Below are 25,117 nucleotides of genomic sequence, written 5' to 3' on the forward strand. Positions count from 1 at the left end.
TAACTCATATTACCCCATTATCGTTATCTACGTTAGCCACAGGGTTCAGTACCTTTCTCAGTGTGGCAGCTCACATGTTGCCTCTTCAGTAGTCTGGGCAGGAATGGCGGAGAGAGCTTCCTCCTCCCTAGCCTTCTCCTATTCTCATTGTCCCGCCTCTACTTCCTGTCTGGTTGACCTGCCTATACTTCCTACCTGACCAATCAGCATTTTATTAAAATACATGATTGACAGAATACAGACAATTCTCCCGCACCACAGGATCTCTGGAGGTCACATTGTAATGGCCATGTGTAGGTAAGATCCCACTTACGTGTGAAATCTTTGCAAGTAAATCTCATAGGAAGAAAATACAGTAGCAATTTCAAGAAGATGGTGTTGGGAGAAATAGGTGATGATGGAGATCCATTGAGCATCATGGTGATGACAACCAATAGTATTATAGTGTGATGTGAATTTGTTCAGGAAGACCTTAGGTGTTCTTACTACACAGACCCAAATAAATGCCACTGTCTTTAGCAATGGATGTGCTAACTAACCTGTGATCATTTCCTAGTATATACGTACATCAGATCACCGCATCTGGTATCTTAAGTCTACAAAAGTGTATTTGTCAATTATACATCAATGAAGCCAAAGAGGAAAGACAAACAGCAGATGTGGGGCAAAACCACATCTTCTAATCAATGAGTAAAGCCTGATAGATCTCCGAACATCAGAGCTAAGCCCAGTGCCCCTGATTGGGCTCTTCTGTATAATGCCACTCATAAAAATTGTGGGAAGGAGACGCATATGTGGGCTCAATGAAAGTTCCCTATATGGGGCCCTCCCTGCTCTCACCTGATATGTCCCTTTAGTTCTGCTTTCTATCATTTTACATAGCAAAACTATAATTCTAAAAGAGCAGAATCATTAGTTCAGTGGGTCATCCTAGCAACTTATAACTCCTCAGGAGTGATGGGATCCTGGGAGTCTGCAGACAGATGACAATAAATAATGGCATCCTTGGGAACTCCTGACCCTGAAGCTTGAGTCTGAAATGAGGACAGCATTTTAGAGGCATGGACAGAACTTGCAGAACAATTTTAATTAGTAAATGAAATGTTTTTGGCTATGGCTTTCTAGAGCACCAATAAGACACATTTTGGGGATGATTGAGAAAACACGGGTCTTTCGGTAGCTGCCTCCTTGATGGTGAGACTGAAAACCACCAGCTAGTTCCTCTGGAAACCTGGGAAAATTGGTACATGGGTGTGGAAAGAGGTCCAACTGGTTGATTAAAGTTACCACATGAAGAAGAAGAGAACTGGTCAGTTGTCCTCATCAACTCTGATCAGGAAACCCAAAATGGACAAGTTCAATAGAAATGCCTGGGTTAAAGTTCCAGAATCTAATAGCACCCCAATAACTATGTCCTAAAGCAGGACTAATGATGTTTCTCTCTTAAAGCCGAAAGGGGAAGGGGAGCCGATAGAAATGGGCAGGAAAGGCACTTCATGCCAAAAGATTCACCAATAGGGACCTGGAATGTGAGAACATAGTTGGGGGAAGAGGCTTGCTCATGCATGAGCTCAGTCACTTCAGGTGGGATGTCATTGGATTGGTAGAAACTCATTGAAAGGAAACAAAAGAACTTATGGCAAATGGATGCAAGGTTATAACTCAGGTGGAAGGTGAACCCAAAGAAAAACATATAGTTATCCTCCTGGATATTGGAAGTAGACAAGATTGCCAGGCAAAAATTGGGAGCTTGGAGGTGGGGTGGGGGTAAGGGGAGATGGGGAGAGAAAAGGGAGAAGGGGAAGATAGGGGAGAGCTTGGGGGAGAGGGATGGTTGAGATGGAGGAGGGGTGGATATGGGAGCAAGGGAGTAAATATCTTAATTAAGGGAGCCATTTTAGGGTTGGCAAGAGACTTGGCTCTAGAGGGGTTCCCAGGTGTCCAAGGAGAGGTCCCCAGCTTGTTCCTTGGGCAGCAGAGGGGGGGGGGTGCCTGAACTGGCCTTGTCCCATAGCCACACTGATGAATATCTTGCATATCGCCATAGAACCTTCATCTGGCGATGGATGGAGATAGAGACAGAGAACCACATTGAAACACTGGACTGAGTTTCCAAGGTCCAAATGAGGAGCAGAAGGAGAGAGAACATGAGCAAGGAAGTCAGGATCACGAGGGGTGTGTCCACCCACTGGGATGGTGGGACTGATCTAATGGGAGCTTACCAAGGCCAGCTGGACTGGGACTGAAGGAGCACGTAATCAAACTGGACTCTCTGAATGTGGCTGACATTGAGGGCTGACTGAGAAATCAAGGACAATGGCACTGGGTTCTGATTCTACTGCATGGACTGGCTTTGTGGGAGCCTAGTCTGTTTGAATGCTCACCTTCCTAGACCTGGATGGACGGGGGAGGACCTTGGACTTTGCGCAGGGCAGGGAACCTTGACTGCTCTTAGGACTGGAGGGGGGGTGGGGGAAGGGGAAAGAAGTGGGAGGAGGGGAGGAGGTGGAAATTTTTAATTAAAAAAATTGTAATGACCCCAGGTATCTTATCAGATAACCATGACTTAAAATTAGAATTCAATAGCAACACTAATACCAGAAAACCCACAAACACATGGAAATTAAATAATGCCCCCCCAAATCATCATTGGGTCAAGGAAGAAATAAAGACAGAAATTAAAGACTTCCTCAAATTCAATAAAAATGACCACACAATATATGTAAATTTATGGGACACAATGAAAGAAGTGTTAAGAGGAAAATTCATAACACTAAATGCCTACATAAAGAAGCTGGAAAAATCCTACACTAGTGAATTAACAGAACATTTGAAAGCTCTAAAAGAAAAAGAAGCAAACTCACCCAGGAGAACTAGACCACAGAAAATAATCAAACTGAGAGCTGAAATCAACAAAATAGAAACAAAGAAAACAATACAAAGAATCAATGAGACAAAGTGTTGGTTCTTCGAGAAAATAAACAAAATAGATAAACCTTTAACAAACTAACCAAAAGGCAGGCAGAGCATATCCAAATTAATAAAATCAGGTTCTGGATATGACAAACAATGCTGCTATGAACATAGTTGAGCACATGTCCTTGTGGCACAATTGAACATCTTTTGGATATATACCCAAAATGGTATTACTGAGTATTGAGAAAGGTTGCTTCCTAATTTTTTGCTTCTTTGTCAAAAATCAGGTGTTCGAAGATGTGTGGATTAATATCCAGGTCTTCTATTTGGTTCCATTGGTCCTCCTGTCTGTTCTTATGCCAATACCAGGCTGTTTTCAGTACTGTAGCTCTTTAGTAGAGTTTGAAGTCAGGGATTATGATGCTTGTAGAAGTTCTTTTATTGTACAGGATTGTTTTGGCTATCCTGGATTTTTTGCTTTTCCATATAAAGTTGAGTACCATTCTTTTGAGGTCTGTGAAGTATTTTGCTGGGATTTTGACGGGCATTGCATTGAATCTGTAGATTGCTTTTGGTAAGATTGCCGTTTTTACTATGTTAATTCTGCCTACCCATGAGCATGGGAGAGCTTTCCACTTTCTGGTGTCTTCTTCAACTTTTTCCTTCAAAGATCAACAAAATCAGGAATGAAAGGAGGGACATAACAACAGACTCAGAGGAAATCTAGAGAATAATCAAGTCATATTTTGAAAACCTGTACTCTACAAAATTGGAAAACTTAAAGGAAATGGACAACTTTCTGGATAAATATCACTTATCAAAATTAAATCAATACCAGATAAGAAATTTAAATAGACAAATATCTGCTAAAGAAATGGAAACAGTCAGCAAAAGTCTCCCCCCCTCAAAAAAAAAAAAAGGTGGGACCAGATGGTTTCAGCTCAGAATTCCACAAGACTTTCAAAGAAGAACTAATACCAACTCCTCAATTATTCCACACAATAGCAACAGAAGGAATATTGCCAAACTCTTTTTATGAGGCTACAATTACCCTCATACCAAAACCACATAAAAAAGAAACCACTAAGAAAGATAATTGCAGACCAATCTCACTTATAAACATTAATGCAAAAATACTCAAAAAATACTTGCAAACAGAATCCAAGAACACATCAGAAAAATCATCCACTATGATCAAGTCAGATTCATCCCACAGATGCAGGGATGATTCAACATATGAAAATCTGTCAATGTCATTCACCATATAAACAAACTGAAAAATAAAAACCACATGATCATCTAATTAGGTGCTGAAAAAGCCTTTGACAGAATTCAAAACTGCTTCATGATAGAGGTCCTGGAGAGAGCAGAGATACAAGGAATACACCTAACTTTAAAAAAGGCAATATTCAACAAGACAACAGCCAACATAAAATTAAATGGGCAGGAACCTCACAGCAATCCCACTAAAATCAGAAACATGACAAGGTTGTGCACTCTCTGTATATCTATTCAATATAGCTCTTGAAGTTCTAGCTAAAGCAATACGACAACAAAAGGAGATCAAAGAAATACAAATTGGAAAAAAAGATATCAAACTCTATTTGCTGATGATATGATAGTTTTCATAAGCGACCCCAAAAATTCTACCAAGGAACTTCAGCAACTCTTAAACACTTTCAGTAATGTAGCAGGATACAAAATTAACTCAAAAAAATTAGTAGCCCACCTTTACAGAGATGATCAATGGGCTGAGAAAGAAATCAGAGACACATTACCCTTCACAATAGCTACAAATAGCTTAAAATATCTCAGAGTAACTCTAAACAAACAAGTGGAAGACCTGTATGACAAGAACTTTAAATCTTTAAAGAAAGAAATTAGAGAGGACATCAGAAAATTAAAGAGCTCCCATGTTCTGTGGTGGGTAGAATTAACATAGTAAAAATGGCAATCTTACCAAAAAAAAAAAAAAAACTCTACAGATTCAAAGCAATGTCCAGTAAAATTCTTCAAAGACCTCAAAAGAACAGTATTCAACTTCATATGGAAGGGTAAAAAACTCAAGATTGCCAAAACAATCCTGTACAACATGGAACTTCAGGAAGCATCACAATCCCTGACTTCAAACTCTACTACAGAGCTACAGTACTGAAAACAGCCTGGTATTGGCATAAAAACAGACAGGAGGACCAATGGAACCAAACTGAAGACCAAGATATTAATCCACATACCTATGAACACCTGATTTTTGACAAAGAAGCAAAAAATATAAAATAGGAAAAATAAAGCATATTTAACAAATGGTGCTGGCATAACTGGGTATCAACAAACATGTAGAAGAATAAAAATAGACCCAAATCTATCACCATGCACAAAACTCAAGTCCAAATGCATCAAAGACTTCAACATAAAGCCAACCACATTGAACCTCATAGAAGAGAAAGTGGGACGTACACTTGAACGCACTGGCACAGGAGACCACTTCCTAAATATAACCCCAGCAGCACAGACACTGAGAAAAACAATTAATAAATGGGATCTTCTGAAACTGAGAAGCTTCTGTAAAGCAAAGGACATGGTCAACAAGACAAAATGACAGCCTAAAGAATGGGAAAAGTTCTTCACTAATCCCATATCAGACAGAGGTCTGACCTCCAAAATATACAAAGAACTCAAGAAATTGTTCATCAAAAGAACAAATAATCCAATAAAAAAATGGGGTACAGACCTAAACAGGGAACTCTCAACAGAAGAATCTAAAATGGCCAAAAGATACTTAAGGAAATGCTCAACACACTAGCCATCAGAAAAATGCAAATCCAAACAACTCTGAGATTCCGTCTTACACCTGTAAGAATGGCCAAGATCAAAAGCACTGATGACAACTTATGCTGGAGAAGATGTGAGGTAAAGGATCACTTCTGTATTGCTGGTGGGAATGCAAGCTGGTACAACCCTTTTGGATGTCAGTGTGGCAATTTCTCAGAAAATTAAGAAACAACCTTTCTCAAGAACTAGCAATACCACTTTTGGGTATATACCCAAAGGATGCTCAATCATATCTCAAGGACATGTTCTCAACTATGTTCATAGCAGCATTGTTTGCCTTAGCCAGAATCTAGCAACAACCTAAATGCCCCTCGACTGAAGAATAGATAAGGAAAACACAGTATGTTTGCAGAATGGAGTACTACACAGCAGAAAAAAATAATGACATCTTGAGATTTTCAGGCAAATGAATGGATGTAGAAAACATCATATTGAGTAGAGGTAACCCAGACCAAGAAAACAAATATTATATGTACTTACTCATAAATGGCTTTTAGACATAAAGCAAAGAAAATCAGCCTACAAATCATAATCCCAGAGAACCTAGATAATAATGAGGACCCTAAGAGAGATACACATGGCTCTAATAAACATGAGAAGTAGAAAAAGACAAGATCTCCTGAGTAAATTGGGAGCATGGGAATCATAGAAGAGGGTAGAAGGACAGGGAAGAGGAAGGGATGGGAGCTCGATAAAATCAATAAAAAAAGAGGAAAAAATAGTGGATGCTTTAAAGGAACTTGTTATGTGAATAACAGCAAAGAACTCTATATATTAAACGTATTTAATAAAATTTGCATTTTGTCCAGTCAAAAAAAAAAGAATTATGGGTTAACTTAAGTTGTAAGAACTAGCTAATAATAAGCCTCAACTAATAGGCCAAAGTTTATAATTAATATAGGCCTCTGTGTGTTTCTGTGGTTCTGAACGGCTGTGGAACCAGTCAGGACAGCAATTTCCATCTATAATACTAAAATATTACCTGAAGTGTTACATATTAAGATAACTTTCAGATGTTCTATCAAGTAACATGTGCATATATGTGTATATATATACACATATACATACACATATATCAAATTGTCAACAACCATTAATATCAATGGTAGTTATATGAGTATTGATGATACCGTCAAGTTAACTTCTCTTTCAAAATATTCATGATAAGAAGTTGAAGGGGCTTCCAAAGAGGTAAGCAGCATACATGCTTCCATGGGACATGTGGGTCTCCTCAGTGTCCATCCACAGGGTAGAAGTTGTCCCTATGCAGCAGGCACCAACATGAGACACCAAGAATCATCAGTAGAAGATTGGCTGTCACCTTCTTAAACTTGCTGTTGATTCATGTCACACAGTTCAGGATCAGCAATGGAGGTGTATGTGGGGTGCTAGCCCCCTAAACCTCTCAGGATCCAGAAGGAACACTATAGCAAATGAAAACTGACTAAAGGGATCCGAGGGTAAAAGGAATACATCGGCTCACATAAGTGCTTCCGTCATATCCCATTTATTCTTCCAAAGTTCTCACTACATTTCCTCGATGCCGTTCAATGTCCAATCGGTCCCACAAGGTTTCCAGTTCATATACCCACACAAACACAATTAACCATTTTTTAGGCAGTAACAAGGATGCAGACATGCATTTCACAGGGCCAAAAATCAGAATCTGGTGACAAAGCAGGTGCCCCTTAGCTTGTTTATGTCTCAGATGAGGCAAGTCTGTGAAGTGCCTGGACTTATCCGAAGGGGGTAGAGAAAGGTAAGGGCTATGATTTCTTTCTTTTTTAAAATAGTTTAAATAATTTTAATGATTTATTTAACTTTTATTTTATATGCATTGGTGTGAGATTGTCTGATCCCCTGGAACAGGAGTTACAGACAGTTGTGAGCTGCCATGTGTGTGTTGGAAATTGAACCTGGGTCCTCTGGAAAAGCAGTCAGTGCTCTTAACTAAGAGGGGAAAATGGAGTTTGCATGTTAACTACATTTGTGTGGTAAATTAAGCAAGACGTTTGTAATTGGTAACTGCAGAAAAAGAGGGAAGGAAAAACAGCAGTGCTGTTATTCACCCTGCATGATTTCCCTTGGTTCCCTGGGAACTTGAGGCTGTGGTAACCATGACAACCAACAGGAGCCACTAAGTAAACGTCTGGTGCTTGATTTGCATGGAAATTTTTGCTAGCTGAATGGAAGGGAAGCACTTTGCACTAGGTCAAAGTGAAAAGCTACTTCTGTGTAAATATCAGAGACTGCCACTTCCAGCCCCAGGCTAAGTGGTGCACTCACAGCCCCTGATGCCCTGGTGTGAAAAAATTCCTTTCTCTGGGGCTGGCTTAATGGTTCAAGCTTTTTTCCTGTATCTCTCGGGGCAAAGGCACAAACAGTTGATTTTCTAGACTAAAATTTTGTGTTAAATGAAACCTAGGTGAAGATAAGTACAAAATATTAATAGCTTGTTAGGGTAGAGTAAAGGCCAGTAGGCTGTGCTCTCCTGAGAATTCAGGGCCACCTGGTCCTGCTTATCAGTAAGGGAGACATGCTGTCTCTCCTACTAACTGCCTATCTTTTGAGGTTCTTCTGTGGTCTATTTGCAAGGCTCCTCTCCCTGCTGGACATCCTGCCATAAAGGTTAACTGTGGGGAGGCTTGCTTTTTGTAGATTTGAATATGAGAACAAAGGTTTCTTTGACTGAGTGAATACTTTCACACCGGGGTCCCACAGTGTGGGGGAAAAGTCATCCAGTTAGCAGGGCAGAAAACAATTATGCTCAATAACTGATTAATACACTGCCGAGTCTTTCAGAATGAAGGGGGAAATGCGATGGTTTCACAGGGGTTTTACAGAAATGACAGCGACTATTGAAAAGACAAGTATCCCGGAATACGCAAATCGGCATTTCTCACTGGAATACTCCCATGGTTAGCCTAGAGACCTGTGGACTGTACTTTTCACTGTACGGTCCTATGGACAACAGCAATCAGCTACCCATTAGAGGCCCTCATCAGCCTCACACCACCCATACCATCCCACACACTAGCCATTGGGTCCAAGGTCTTGGTAGTGCAGGTATTGAGAGACGTAAAAATGCTGTTAGAAGGGCACAAACTGCCAGAGGAAATATGAATAAGCACTGGAGGTCAAAGTGACAATAGGTAACAATGTCACCCTGTCTGTCTCAATTTGCTTAAGAAGATCTTAAATGTTCTAACACCATATGCATACACAAAACAGGCAACTGTGTTAGGTAACAGAGGGTGTTGTTAACCTGATGGTGGTAGTCATTGCCCAATGCATTTCCATGTAAACTCAAGATAGTGTAATGTAAGTATGCATGATTTATTTGTCAATTATATATCAGTAAATCCAAAGACAGAGGAGTCAATAGAGAGAGAGATGGGTAGAGGGACCACATCATGCAATTCTGTTATCAAATAAGACTCTAGGAATCTAAGAATGGACAGAGAAGCTGAAGTGATTTCACATATGCACCCAGGGGATCCTGTATAGTCTCTGGCATGTAGGATATTCTCATTATATAAGAGTAATGAATGAATAAATGAATAAACAAGTATATTTGTGGATCAGTATTATCACATGTATTACTGTTGGCTGCCTACATAAAATTATGTGGACATCTCTTCCACAGAAGAACTTTCCAAATGTCTTTGTAATAGTAGATAAAATGCAGCACCTCGTCCATGGAGAATTCTTGACTTATAAGTATATTTTCTTCATCTGACAAATTGATTTCTGTTCATGACTGCAAGGGATGTCATACCAGCCCCACCTAGAACGTGGATGAATTAATATAACACATTGTTCGTGGTCATTGTTGGGCTCTCCTGGGTGCCAGAACCTGCAAGGGAGGAAAGAACATCAGGTGTTTCCACAGTAATGCTGGGAAAGAGAAAGCAAGGGTAAGCAAGCCTGAGGATGAGGTTGGAATCTGTGGAAATCAGATTCTAGTGTGTACAAACTAACCGTTCCCCACCACCCGTATCTAAACTTTCTCTGGAAAACAGGGTCCGCTGCACTCAATATTCTCTCAGCTTGTGACTTAACTGTTCTCCCAGCACACATCCTAGAGGCTACTTCATCCCTAGGTCTTGGTACCCAGAGACTATCATTCCATGTGCCTATTTATGTCCTGAAAGGGTCTCACCTTATTCTCGTGTTTTAATAAAATTATTTTGTCATTTTACATCAGTCTTAATAAGAAACTGAAGAGTTAATTAAGATATCTAGATAATCTATTTATTTCTGTCAACTTAAAGAAATAATTTAAAATCCTGGATTCCTATTTTTCTTCTCTGAAATCTGACAATGACAATAACATCACTACCTATATCTCACAGAGAAATCTGATAGAATATGAGAATATACTAATACATTAGAGTTTTACATAAATATGTAAATATGACACAACAATATCAAATTGAGGGTTTTTGATACATGAGGAATAATCAGTTATGATATTAACATTAATTTTTATTATAAAGATAAAAATGTGATGTGGGATTCTTGTCTGTGTGCTATGATTACCATTAATGAATAAAGAAAACTGCCTTGGCCTGTTGATAGGGCAGAACTTAGGTAGGTGAGGAAAACTAAAATGAATGTTGGGAGAAAGGAGGCAGAGTCAGAGATAAGCCATGTAGCCCCGCTGGGGAAAGATACTGGAAACTTTACCCAGTAAGCCACAGCCATGTGGTGATACACAGATTACTAGAAATGGGTTAAGTTGGCTAACACTTATATTAGCCAATAAGAAGGTAGAGCTAATGGGCCAAGCAGTGTTTTAATTAATACAATTTCTGTGTGATTATTTCAGGGTTGAGCAGCCAGGAACCAACAAACAGTCTCCTCCTATATTAATGAAAACTGGGAAGGTGGCTCAGACATTAAGAATGCTTGCTGTTTTCCCAGAACACATGAGAGTTCTGTTCCCAACATTCATATTGGCATGGTAATACCTCCTGTGACCCCAGCTGCAGGAGATTCAATGTCCTCTTATGAGCTCCATAGATACCCACATATACATGGTACATATTCACAGAGAGACACATTTATATACACAAATAAAAATAAAAACAAAACCCATTTTTAAGAAAATAGATGAGTGACTGAAAGGACAATAAACCCCCTATCTGTGAGCACCTGGTTGGGCACCCTGGGTACTTATCATCCTGCACTCTTCTAACTTAGTTCCTCATCTCTCCTGGAGTGTCAGCATCACGGGTCTCACAGGACTCCGGCGATGAGTAAACGGGGATAAAGGTAACTCTATCCCCAGCACCCACACCAGGACTGAGCTGTTGTAGTTTCATAACCAACAGCTGGAAACCCTAAAGTCTTCTCATGGCACAGGACCCAGGACTCCTCTGGGTAACTCTAGACTCACGTGGCGCTTTCATTGTATGGCGTCTGATCAACCCATTGCCACTGTCGATGTCCTGGATCTGAAAGCCCAATAAAATAAGCAGCATCACGTCTCAGGATCTTAGTGATGAAATCCTAAGAGGAAAGAAAGATAGAGCATTGAGCCCAAATTGCAGGCTTCTTTTTCTGCTACAGAATTTTTATAAGATCTTTTAAAAATTATTTCAACTATACAAAATTATAGATTCAATATGATATATGTATGCAAACATGCAATCATCAACTCTGAGTTCATCTCTCTAGGCCCTTAAATAGTTTTCAAATTTTAAATTAATACATAATAATTGTATACTTTAGAAGTACACTGTGAACTTTTTCTGGTCACACAGAGATGAGAAGACAAAAAAAGGTTCAAGGACTGGAAGAGCCCCCACCTCCAGGAGTGCTACCTCCCCAGCTGACCAGGACACAAAGGCCTGATTTCCATGACACCAGAAATGATCTCTGTCCATGGTCATAATAAAGTCTCGTCTCAGATTCACTCCCCTCTTTTCTTCCCCAACACTATTCTTGAAGGTTGTGCATGAGAGGATTTTACAGATTTAATCATTCTCCATTCATAACTGCAGATATTTCATTTCTGATGGTTGGCTGTGATTCTCCTGATTGGATCCCCTTTCCCTAGTCAGCTCTGCACCCTCCTCTGTTAGGCGGCTGGTTCTACAGGAGGCCTTAGAGTGCTAAAATCACAAACTGATCTTTCAAACAGAAACATTACATCCTTCCCTCCACCTTCAGGCATGGCATTTCTGTTGCCAATGTTCCAATGTGTGGTGTAGGAGGTTCTTCTGTTTATGTGTTGCTTTCATTGGTTGAATAAAGAACTGCCTTGGCCTTTGATAGGGCAGTTTTCAGGTAAGCAAAGTAGCCAGAACAGAATGCTGGGAAGAAGGGCAGTGTGGGAGATGCCATGAATCTCTGGCCTGAGACGAACATAGGTTAGAATCTTGCCGGTAAGCCACAGTCACATGGTAATACACAGATTATTAGAAATGGGTTAATCAAGATGTGAAAGTTAGCCAATAAGAGGCTAGAGCTAATGGGCCAGGCAGTAATTTAATTAATACAATTTATGTGTGATTATTTCGGGTGTAACCTAGAAGGGCGGCCTGGACCAAAAACAGGCCCTCTCTTCTTACTACACCTTTGGGCTGTATAGTTCATTCAATCAGGAGCAAAGTATAAAATGCTAAGACTGAAGTAACATTTCTGGCTACCTGATGGCAAGCCTTCTGCCACAGCACCAACACCCAAGTCAACAAAACTCCCTCTTAGTAAAAAGGGTAGACAACAGGCTGGGCACAGGCCCCACTAGCTCCCAGCATGCACCTGCTCTTCCCGGCTGTGGACCACCATCAGATGAGCACCCATGCTGGAACACTTCTCCTCACTCTTGCTCCAAGATGCCGAGTCAGTGGAAATGAAGTAGCAGTGGGAACTAAATGGCTTCCAGTCCTTTGGGCAACAGCTCCAGACTTCATCTTTGGGGAAGAGGAAGATGAAAGTGCAATGTCATAAAGTCATTTAAAATCTGCTGTATATGGAGACCACATGGAAACTGGGACTTCCTGCATCTCCAGCTACAACAGGAGCCCCTCCTCTTCAGGTGCCAAGCAACCCCAGTCTCCATCCATAGACACTAAAGTCAGGGCCGCTTTGTCCTACTAAGATGCTGTTAGGATAACAATGTAAAACACACTCCAAACAGTCTGAGTCTCCAAACAATAGAACTCATCATATCAGGAGCCAGAAAGTTCTCATATTACAAAAATATATACATATTTATATAGAAAGACAATAGATGTCATTAATCAAAGCAGAAAAATTTCAGAGTTATCAGACTGCTGAGAGCCTGCAGTATAGACTCAGATCAGCATATAGCTACCTGTCTAATGAGTTTCTGCAGGGCAAGGCACCTGTGGAAATGGATTCTCACTTGGCAAGACTGGTAGTCCTTGGGACAGCATAGGAAGTTGCAAAGTTCATGAAACTTTTGCTGTAGGAATTCCTACAGCTAGTAGCTTTTAAGTTATCCACCCATTTGGACGTGGCCATATATATATATCAATGTAAAGCATGTGGTTGCCCTCTCTTCCAACTGTGGGATTCAGTTGCTGTTCCTCATTCAAGCAGAGGACTGTGATCTGTGAGTCTACCCCTAAATAAATAACCCTCTATTATACTCAATTCTGAGCTAGTGTGGGATTTCTTTTTAGCATCCATCTTCATCTGGCGCCCACATGGGTCTGAACTTCACACCTACTGAGTGCACGGGCTAAAAGGCCTAACAGATCCACAGCCCAGAATGTCTCCCACCCCCACCCACTTGGCTTGCTTTTACCTACTAAGCAGTTTCTGTAAAAGCACCCACCAGAGCAGAGCTACTGCATGCGGTGACTTTGGAAATTTCCCAAGCTCTTGCACCTTCCCCCACCCACTGCTGTGTTCCCTGCTGTGTGATGACTTGCACAGCATCCAGTTTGTGCTCCCTGCATGTGAGTTCTGAGCTTCTTGCTCTCTGTACAGAATTGATTAAATTGCTTTTAATTTGTCAAGCAAAGCATATTTCTCAGTATTTAAGCAGCACCAAGGTGGGAAGCGAAAGCAGTGCTGGACTGCGCCTGGCACCACCGGTTGTGCCACAAGTCACAACTCTGAAACCATGACACCTGCTGGACAACAAAGATTATTACACATAAAACAATTAACTGAACCTCATAACAGGTATTTTATTAATCAATAAATTTGAAAGTTATCTAATTGTAGACAACATTACAAGTGAGAATTTTAATAACTTTTTTGCTAATATTATGGATTATATCCTGCAAGGCTTATATGGTTATTGTGATATATCCATTTATTGGATATTGAGACTCAGCTCTAAGGCCCAGAAAATATATTCAACAAAATTATAGAAGAGAACTTTCCCAACCTAAAGAAGGATATCCCTATGAAGGTACAAGAAGCTTACAGAACACCAAATAGACTGGATCAAAATAAAAAAAAGTCACCTCACCATATAATAATAAAAACACAAAACATACAGAATAAAGAATGAATATGAAGAGCTGCAAAGGAAAAAGGTAAAGTAAAATAAAAGGTAAGCCTATCAGAATTACAGCCCACTTCTCAGTGGAAATCATGAAAGCCAGAAGATCCTGGATAGATGTGATTGCAGACACTAAGAGACCACAATGCAAGCCCAGACTACTGTACCCAGCAAAGCTTTCAATCACCATCAAGGGAGAAAACAAGATATTACATGAAAAAAACAGATTTTAAACAATGCATATTCACAAATCCAGTCTTACAGAAAATACTAGAAGGAAAACTCCAACCCAAGGAAGCTAACTGCACCCACAAAAACACAGGCAACTGATAACCCCCCAACAGCATAACCCAAAGAAGGAAAACACACAAACACTACTACTGAAAAATAACCGGAATTAACAAACACTGGTCATTAATATTGCTTAATATTAATGTACTCAATTCACCTATAAAAAGACACAGGCTAAGAGAATGGATACAAAAACAGGATCCACCCATCTGCTGTATACAAGAAACACCCCTCAACCTCAAAGACAGACACTACCTCAGAGTAAAGGGTCAAAAAAAAAGGTTTTTCAATAAAATGGACCTAAGAAACAAGTGGGTGTATCTATCCTAATACCTAACAAAATAGATTTGAAACTAAAATCAATCAGAAGAGATGAAGAAGGACATTTTATACTTAGAAGAGGAACAATCCATCAAGATGTAGTCTCACTCCTTGAACATCTATGCCCCTAATACAAGAGCATATGTGAAAGAAACATTATTAAAACTTAAATCGCACATCAAACCCCACACACTAAGAGTAGGAGACTTCAACACTCCACTCTCGCCAATGGATAGGTCAACCAGACAGAAATAAGAGAACTACCAGATGTCATGAATTAAATGGACTTAACAGACATCTATAGAACATTCCACCCAAACACAAAAGAATATACCTTCTTCTCAGCACCTCATGGAACCTTCTCTAAAATTGATCACATACTCAGTAACAAAGCAAACCTCCACAGAAACAAAAAAAAATGGATCACCATGTATTAAAGTTAGAATTTAACAATACTACTTTCAGAAAGCCTACAAACTTAAGGAAATTGAACAGTGAACCACTTCTGAGTCAAGGAAGAAATAAAGAAAGAAATCAAAGACTTGCTTGAATTCAACAAAAATGAAGGCACAACATTTCCAAACATATGGGACACTATGAAAGCAGTGCTAAGAGGAAAATTCATAGCACTAAGTGTCCACATAAGGAAAATGGAGAAAGCTCACATCAATGACCTAACGGCACACCTGAAAGCTCTAAAACAAAAAGAAGCAGACTCCCCCAGGAGGAATAGAAGACAGGAAATAATCAAATTGAGGGCTGATATCAATAAAATAGAGACAAAAAACCCAAAGAATTAATAAAACAAAGAGCTGGTTCTTTAAGAAAATCAACAAGATAGACGAACCCTTATCCAAACTAATCAAAAGGCAGAGAGAGAACATCCAAATTAACAAAGTCAAAAGTGAAAAGGGGGACATAACAACATACACTGAGGAAATTCAGAGAATCATTAGGTCATACTACAAAAACCTGTACTCCACAAAATTGGAAAATGTAAAAAAAAATGGGCAATTTTTTAGTTACATACCGTATACCAAAATTAAATCAAGACAGGTGAGCAATTTAAATAGGCCTATAAACTACAAGGAAATAGAATCTGTCATCAAAAACCTCTCAACCAAAAAAAGCTGAGGGCCAGATGGTTTTAATGCAGAATTCTACCATAACTTCCAAGAACAGCTAATACATATATTCCTCAAAGTATTCCACACAATAGAAACAGAAAGGACATTGCCAAACTCTTTTTATGAGGCTACAGTTACCCTGATGCCAAAACCACACAAATATTCAACAAAGAGGGCTGGAGAGATGCCTCAGCCATTAAAGGCTAGGCTCATGGTTTGTTTGGATGCTCACCTTTATAGACCTGGATGGAGTGGGGAGGGCCTTGGACTTCCCAAGGGGCAGGGAACCCTGACTGCTCTTAGGACTAGAGAGGGAGGGGGAGGTGCAGAGGGGTAGGGAAAAGGGAGGATGAGAGGAGGTGGAAATTTTTAATAAATAAATAGATAGATAGATAGATAATTAAATAGAGAAATAAATAAATAAGTAAATAAAGGCTAGGCTCACAACCAAAACTAAAAAAAAAAATATTCAACAAAGAAAGAGAATTACAGATCAATCTCACTCATAAACATGGATGCAAAAATACTAAATAAATACTAAATACTAGCAAACCGAATCCAAAAACACATCAAAAAAAAAATCATACACCATAATCAAGTTGACTTCATCCTAGCCATGCAGGGCTGGTTCAACATATAAAAATCTATCAATATAATCCATCATATAAATAAACTTAAAGAAAAAAACCATATGATCATTTAATTAGATGCTGAAAAAGCATTTGACAAAATCCAACACTCCTTCATGATAAAGGTCCTGGAAAGATCTGGGATACAGGGAACATATCTAAATATAATAAAAGCAATATACATCAAGTCAACAGCCAACATCAGATTAAATAGAGAGAAACTTAAAGTGATTCCACTAAAATCAGGAACAAGACAAGGCTGTCCAATCTCTCCGTATCTTTTCAACATAGTCCTTAAAGTTTTGGCAATAGCAATAACACAACAAAAGAAGATCAAGGGGATTTAAATCGGAAAGGAAGTAGTCAAAATTTTATTATTTGCAGATTATATGATAGTATATATAAGTGACCCCAAAATCTCTATCAGAGAACTCCTACAGCTGATAAATACTTTATGTGATGTGGTAGGGCACAAGACCAATTCAAAAAAATCGGTAGCCCTCCTATACACAAATGATAAAGAAGCTGAAAGGGAAATCAGAGAAGCATCACAATAGCCACAAATAACATAAAATATCTTGGGGAAACATTAACCAAACAAGTGAAAGACCTATTTGATGAGAACTTTAAGTCTTTGAAGAAAGAGATGGAAGAAGATACCAGAAAATGAAAAGATCCCCCATGCTCTTGGATTGGGAGGATCAACATAGCAAAAATGGCAATCCTACCAAAAGCATTCTAGAGAGTCAATGCAATCCCCGTTAAAACCCCAACACAATTCTTCACAGACCTTGAAAGAACAATAATCAACTTCGTATAGTAAAACGAACAAACAAAAAAAAGATAGTCATAACAATCAGGTACAATAAAGGAACTTCCAGAGGCATCATCATCCCTGACATTAAGCTCTATTACAGAGCTACAGTAATAAAAACAGCTTGGTATTGGCATAAAAACAGAGAGGTTGACCAATGGAATCGAATCGAAGACCCAAATATTAATACTCACTAATGAACATCTGATTTTTGACAAAGAAGCTAAAATTATATAATGGAAAAAAGAAAGTATCTTCAACAAATGGTGCTGGTATAACAGGATGTCAAAAGTAGTAATCTATATATTATAATAATCAAGGAAACACAAGTATAGGTTTATCTAAAGACTTTAGCATGCCCATGGTAGATGTTTCAAGAAGAAAAAAAATTATGGAATCAAGTTTTAAAAATATGTAAACCCAGGATAGCCAAAACTATCCTGTACAATAAAAGAACTTCTGGAGGTATCACAATCCCTGACTTCAAACTCTACTACAGAGCTGCAGTACACAGCAGAAAAACATAACAACGTCTTGAATTTTGCAGGAAAATGGATGGAGCTAGAAAACATTGTTTTGAGTAAGGTAACCCAGACACAGAAAGACAATTATCACATGTACTCACTCATAGGTGGTTTTTTAAACATAAAGCAAAGAAAACCAGCCTACAAACCACAATCCCAGAGGACTTAGAAAACAATGCGGACACTAAGAGAGACTTATATTGATCTAACCTACATGTGAAGTAGAAAAAGACAAGATCTCCTGAGTAAATTGGGAGCATGGGGACCTTGGGGGAGGGCTGAAAGGCGGAGGGGAGAGGCAGGGAGGGGAGCAGAGAAAAATGTAGAGCTCAATAAAAATAAAAAAAATGTAAACCATCAACAAAGAAAGATGTAAAGAGCTGGATGGAAATTTTATATCTGAAAGAAACATTTTAAATACTGCATGATGTCATTGCATCCTGAAGGCAGCAGAGATATTAGTGAACACTCAAGAGGGAAAATCTGATATGAAACAGAAAAATTAAGTCTCATATAAAGATTCTAAATGTTGATAGATGAATGCAATGCCCATAAAAATTCCAAGATTCTTTATATAATAGACAAAACAATCTCAAAATTTATAAAGAAGCACAAAACACCCTGGACAGCCAAGCAATCCTGAGGGAAAAAGAATAATGTTGGAGGTGTCACCGTACCTGTCTTCACGCTACACTGTAGCGCATGCTAAAAGCACAAAAGCACATTGGTCAAAGAACACTAAAGAAAATCACAAGTATAAATCCACACAGTGGTCACCTGACTTTCCACCAAAAACACATTGCAGGGAAAGCTGGGCTCTTCAACAAACCGTACTGGGAAAACTAGGCATCAATGTGTAAAGGAATGCAGTTAGATCTATAGCCGTTCTGAATAAAAATGACTCTAAAATAGAGTCTAAATGGACACTACACCTCACTGTGAGGCCTGGAACCCTGCGATGGTCACGGGGAAAAAAAATAATAAGACATTTCAAGATCTAGGCTTAGGCAAAGGCTCCCTGCATAGGACTGCAGTTGTCTTGCTTCTGTACAACAAAGGATACAGCGGGGTGAAGAGACAGATGGAAGGAAAGGCAGGAACCCAGACAAGGTCAAATTGTCTTTTCCAAAACATATATTGTCAAAGACCAAAAAGAAACTGTGTCTACTTAGGTCCAGGTGGTATATTCCAAAGATATCTCAATTACAGATGTCAAAGACAGTAGAGACACTTTGCTTACTCGGAGCCAAAGTGAAGGATAGCTTTAACACTCCCCTCTCTTCCTTAAACCTACGCAATATGCCTTGATGAGTCCGCCTTCCAGCTTAGTTTATGAGAAAACAAAACCTATTAAAATCTTGAATAAATTTCTCTTTGTAAACACTATAACTTAGAAAGCAACAAGATCATCACACAAACACACACACACACACACCACACACATTTACCCACAGGTACACAGGCACACACATGTGCCTGCATACACACACTTAAGAAAACACTTGAGGAACTACAGAAATGACTCGGTGGTTAAAAGTGTACTGCTCTTCCCGAGAACCTAGACAACAATGAGGACCCTAAGAGAGACACACATGGATCTAATCTAAATGGGAAGTAGAAAAAGATATCCTGAGAAACTTGGGAGTAGGGGGAGAGCGAGGGTAGAAGAGGCAGCAGAAGGAAGGGGGTGCAGAGAAAAATATATAGCTCAATAAAATCAATTAAATAAAACATAAAAAGTGTACTACTCTTGCAGAGGACTGGAGTTCAGTTCCCTGCACCCACGACCTGTGGTTTACCATCACATATAACTCCAGCTCCAGGAATCTGACACCATCTTCTGCCCTCTGCAGGCACTGCACTCACATACACAAGCCCACACACAGACACTTGCACATAAACATATTTCAAATTAAAAATAAAATCTTAAACACACACTTGAGATGACTCCCTGGAGATGCTCACATTCACATCATCAGATCTGCTTCATTCTTTCCAGAGCTTCTTTCTGTGCTAATGAAATTCAACTCAGCCTGGCATTGGCTCTCCTGCCCTGAAACTCTTCTTCATTGACACCAGGGGTCCACACAGCCCAATCCTGCCTGACTGGAGACCTCTATAAAGGACTCCCCAGGCAGCTACTACTGAGCATGTTGTGTGATGTTGTGTCCCCACAGTGCCCATTGCAGACGGATCTTCCCGAGAATCGTGTTGGAAATGCTCATTCTAGGCATGTTAACTTTTACCTTTCAAGAGTGAATGCCGTTTTGTACGCTCCAATCCTGTAAAATTCAGTTCTTTTATGATTGCATTATCTTCAAAAAGCTGAGAATATTTTTTAAACAAAGCTGTAAAACAGAATAAAAACCATTCACTTTTCTGGTAGTGCTATGACTCAACTCTACGCTTTTACCTTCTTACCTTCCTTGTAGAAACAAAACCTATAAATGTTCAATTACCTGAGTAGTTAGAGGCTGCCTGGGAAAGATTCCCCATTATCATAGAGTGTGGTGGCTGTGGCCCTAGCACTTGGGAATTAGAATGAGGAAGAGAAGTTTCAGGTCATCCTTAACTATACAAGTTGGTTTAGTTGATTGGTTGGTTTACCTAACTAACTACTTAGTTTAGTTGGTTGGTTGGTTGGTTGGTTTAGTTAGCTCATGGCTATCCTGGGCTATATGAGACCTTACCAAAATAAACGACAATTTTCCCTCACTCCACAGTCAGTGTAACCATGCTCCTAGTGATTTTTGACCACAAATATCGCCAGGAAGAGCTGGAAGAGACAGATCCATGACCCTGGGGTCTCTCCAACATTTAATGGAGGGCACACTAAAGACTACATCTTAGGTGATAAATTTAATGAAATATGTGCATAGCCCAGGAAAGGGGAGGGAGAAATGAGCTAATTCAGAGCAGTTCCAGGTTTTCTGAGCATGGAAGTTAGAAAAGAGCCCAACACTGATCAAAAGGACTTTGTCTTCATCCTCGTCTTTTCTTTATGCTCCCTCGACACGTCTCAGTGTCCCCACACTTCCATGGTGTTCCTAACTTAAAACTAACTCACCTAAGTGATAGAAATTCAATTTTCTTTTTTCCCTTCCTTATCTCCCACTTGTTCCATGAGTCCCTAGATTCTGGCTTTCACTTCTGCCAATTTACCAAACTGTTCTTGAGATAGATATCAACGGCTCCTCGTGTGCACTTATCAGTCATCTTCCCGTGGGACTTCTCACATGACCCTAGCCCGCTTCTCCTCCTCCTTGACAGTTGGGAGATGCTGGCACCCTCCGGTTTGCCTGGCCCTGCTTGCTGCTGTGTCCCGTGCTCTTTCCTACCTGCTTCCTTCTGCACCCACCTCTCTTTCAATGGAACATTCTCCCAGTTCCATCTGTAATTCTCTTTCCCCTCCAAACTCATCTTCCTTAGTGATATTGCAGTTACAGGGTTGTTGGGGAGGGGTGGGAAGTAGGAGTGGTTATTTTTAGTTGTTTTTGCTGTTGTTATTTGCTGATATAAGCAAAGTTATTCTAAAATGTACACCTTTTTCCTAAAACATATTAATATGCACCCAGCTAAATCTTTGCATCTGAGATCAGGGGAACAAAAACAAAACTTAAATCATCATATTCCAACCCATACCTGCTCCTCATCTTTTTCCTCTTCAAATAACTTCATGACTGCTAACTATGAAATCAGAACACTAGAGTCACACCTCACTCCTCTGCGTCCCCTAATTCTCAGCTATCAATATTGACCAAAGCTTCACCTCCTGTGCTCAATGGTATCTCCTCTCCTGTGCATCACCAGCAGAATCCTTGGATCAAGCTCAAATGGATTCTGAATTAGCTTCCTAATTTCTCCTTCCCTTCATTTTCACACCTCAGTAAGAGCACACTTCTCTAAGTCAGTTTTAATTTTATCATGTCCTGCTGCAGATTCTGCAGTGGGTCTCCATGACTGTGGCACACTGCAAATCTGTACACCCTTTTCACCTTCCCGATATGAAAATCCACTTGGGCTACGCCTTCCCAGTTCCATACTCAAGGAATTGGGTATATTTCTACATCACGTTGTCTGAGCTGCCTTTAAGATTTTCTTTGGCCACTAAGATACACAAAAGCAAATGTGTGTTTGCTCCATATTGACCTTGGCTTACTGCCATCATCTGTCCTGCAAGACTGAGGTTGGCATGGGAAGCTGAGTTGAACTGATGCATGACTCCATGAGGATGAGTCAGTTCACCTCGGACCATGGGAATCTCCCAAGAGAGACCAGGCTTGGTGATGCCAAGAAGGTAGAACGAAATAAATAGCTAAACTAACCTAGTAAGTTTTAAGCTGGCAAAGGGTTCATTCACAGCCACTAAATAAAATACCATTTAGAGGGAATATCCGTGAAACATGGTATATACGACTCTATGATCTGAGTCCAGTCTGTCTGTCCCTACAGATTTGTGCTCAGTTCTCCATGCAGCACTGCACGGTACAAGAATGCACACCTATATTTGCCCATATTTCCCATGCTCCCCCATGTCTCTGGCATGACTGGCACACACAGGTCTAGGTGTCATCTGCTCCAAGCTTTCCTTAGCCTCCTGGGCTCACTTCTCACCTGCACAGCATTTCCCATGCGAGCTTTTAGGCGCTGCTTCACTTGACTGTTCTCTACATTTCCTGAGATGGGGGCTGCAGCTCTGTCTGGACTCTGACATGCTGCCCAGTATATAGTAAATGGATAGTACTAATTATTGAATGAATGAATATAACACCTACATAAAATATAGTTTATGATTTTTAATTTTTATGAATTTGAAAGGCAATCTGCTGAGAAATTCACTATTTTTCTAAATTAGCTTTCAGGTCTCACACAGTCTGGAAAAAAAATGAATGATTAGAAGGAAATCCCCTGGAGCTCTGTCCCTGGAGTAGCTCTGTCATCTCTTCTCATCACCCTGATCAATCCACAATGTAAGCATCTATGCATCTGATGGGGCTGGCTTCTCAGTGCTGCTGAAAAAACAGACTTATGCTCAGTACTGGAATCTAACACTGATGCCCTGGGATTTTACTCTATGACACCAAAACACACACTTGCTTTTCTACTAAGAAGGAATGACTTTTGCCAGAAGAATTATTCTGAAACAAAGAAATTCCCAATGTCATCCATCTCCCCAGGGGGTTCCTGTCTCAGGTTTCTGGGTGTCCTTCTGTCTAATGGGTCTCCTTCCTTCTCGTTGCTACTTGTACCACAGGTGTACTTACTGAGCAGAGCAATGGAGAGTATGATTTTCGACAGCAGAAAAAATATTATGAATGCGGTGAGGATGATCTTGGCAAATCTATAGCTACCTTTAAGAGACATGATCTTGTTTTGAGGAGCTGAAATACAAACCAAATTCGTGTCCTGAGTTCTGTATCTATTTCATCTTCTTCTGTTTTTATGCAGGATAAACACAAATACACAGTGTTTGAAATAATAGGAAAATGCAAATAGAAAATAGTCATGATAATTGTAAAAATATTACAATGCTTACAAAGTCATCCATTCCTGACATTAAGAATGATTGTGGTCAGTACTTTGATATGTATCTTTCCAAAAAGTTTAAAGCTTTTATATATAAATCTATGGTCTACACAATTGGAGCATCTTAAATACTGATTTGTGACTATCATTTCCTTTGACATTATATCATCACATTTTTTGTTATGATTTCTTTGTTTTCTTTTAGAGACAGGGTCTTGGTACATACCCCAGGCTGACCTTGAACTCATTATGTAGCCCAAGCTGGTCACAATCTCACGGCAACCCCTGTCTCAGCCTCCTGAGTTTGTGATCACGGACTTGCTATAACACATCTGAATGAACATTTTCAATATCATCATGTCTGCTTCATCACTTTCATAGAGATTGCATGGTTTTGCATTATATACGTTTAAAGTCTTCTAGCTTGCTTCATACTTCAAAGTGTGCGAAAGTCAAAAAGTCTTGGTGTCCCTCACATTTTATGACAAAGTCAGTATCTTTTTGGTCACCACTTCTAAAAGAGCTGCAATACTTTCCAAGCATGTGAGGTCCTGGGCTCTGTCCCCATCACTCGAGGGAGACGAGTGAAAGAAGCTGCCCAGGACTTAGATGCCCACAGACTGACATGCTACCAACAGAGGGAAATCAGTAGACCGTGCATCAACTGTTGAAGCAACTTGTTACACACATTTATGTGTATTTATATGTGGAAAAGATACAGTAACATGGGTGATGTGATTTTCTCTAGATGGTAAAAGGCAACACCTTCTCTTTTCCATTGTACAATCCCACAACCTTTCACATCTGTCTACAGGCAGCACACTTGGTTGAGACTCCAGTGACCCAGAGGCACGGCCAGAAACTAAGATCATCCGTCTTTGTCCTTTACTTCATTACTAACTAGGAATAGCAGAAAATGCCTTCTTACCTGGAGGAGAGTCTGCATTGATATCTGAGGAATCAAACTTATTTTTGAGGTTCATGTTAATATAAATGTTTTCTGAAAATCTTCTCCTGCCCTCAGAAGATGAGTGTCCCCGTTCTGTAAAATAGGTTCTGAACAAGAAACAAAGGCAGCAGCAAATTATTCCGATTCCAGCTAGGGTTGAGGGGCAGTAACAGAAGCTGCCCTGAGTGTGCAGCAAGATGTCCAGCAAGACCTGCAAAGGGAGAATCGCAGGTGCAGAGTGCACCCAGGACCATCGTACAATCATAACGATACCAGCTTGGGGCGGGGGGAACAGGAAGGAATGGGAAAGAGGAACCAGGCCATTGGAGAAGTCAAGCTCCTCATGGAGTTGAGGTTCTGACACTCGGTCTGAGCTAACTTCCACAGTAAAGTCTCCATGTCCCATCTTGTGCTTAGTTTCCTACTCCTGATTCCTGAAGAGCTGCCACTTGGCCTCCACTTGGCTTTAACACCACACTCAAGCCGGCCCCATGGACAGAAACATTCTTTAACCCAAAGGGACCTTGAATGCACCCTAGACTGTCCCACCTCATGGGGACAGTGTCTTCACCCTGCTCAGTCTCTGGAACCCACAACAGCTCTGTATAATGCAGAGCTTCCTTTCCCCTGCCTGGGCTGTGACAGCCCAGTTCCTCCACACCCAACAAGGATTTCCTCTTTCTCCTAAAAGTCACTGAGT

General features: G+C 40.1%; 1 protein-coding gene across 2 annotated transcripts; it reads right to left on the reverse strand.

Moving 5' to 3' along the window:
• Window positions 1-7,201: 7,201 nt before the first annotated feature.
• On the reverse strand, window positions 7,202-24,730 carry LOC125407012 (C-type lectin domain family 4 member A-like). Of its 2 annotated transcripts, XM_087904268.1 has the most exons (6): window positions 24,397-24,730; window positions 23,207-23,323; window positions 20,189-20,290; window positions 12,517-12,668; window positions 11,150-11,262; window positions 7,202-9,604 (listed from the first exon to the last, which is right to left on the reverse strand). In XM_087904268.1, exons 1-6 carry the CDS (start codon window positions 24,680-24,682, stop codon window positions 9,463-9,465), a joined length of 912 nt encoding a protein of 303 aa, XP_087760394.1. In that variant the 5' UTR covers window positions 24,683-24,730; the 3' UTR covers window positions 7,202-9,462. The 2 variants fall into 2 exon arrangements, with proteins under 2 accessions (XP_087760394.1, XP_087760395.1); XM_087904269.1 differs by lacking the exon at window positions 23,207-23,323 and having other exon boundaries at window positions 24,397-24,704.
• Between the last annotated feature and the right edge of the window lie 387 nt (window positions 24,731-25,117).

This window comes from Myodes glareolus, chromosome 3 (assembly GCF_982192425.1).
Source record: "Myodes glareolus chromosome 3, mMyoGla1.1, whole genome shotgun sequence".
Lineage (NCBI taxonomy): Eukaryota > Metazoa > Chordata > Mammalia > Rodentia > Cricetidae > Myodes > Myodes glareolus.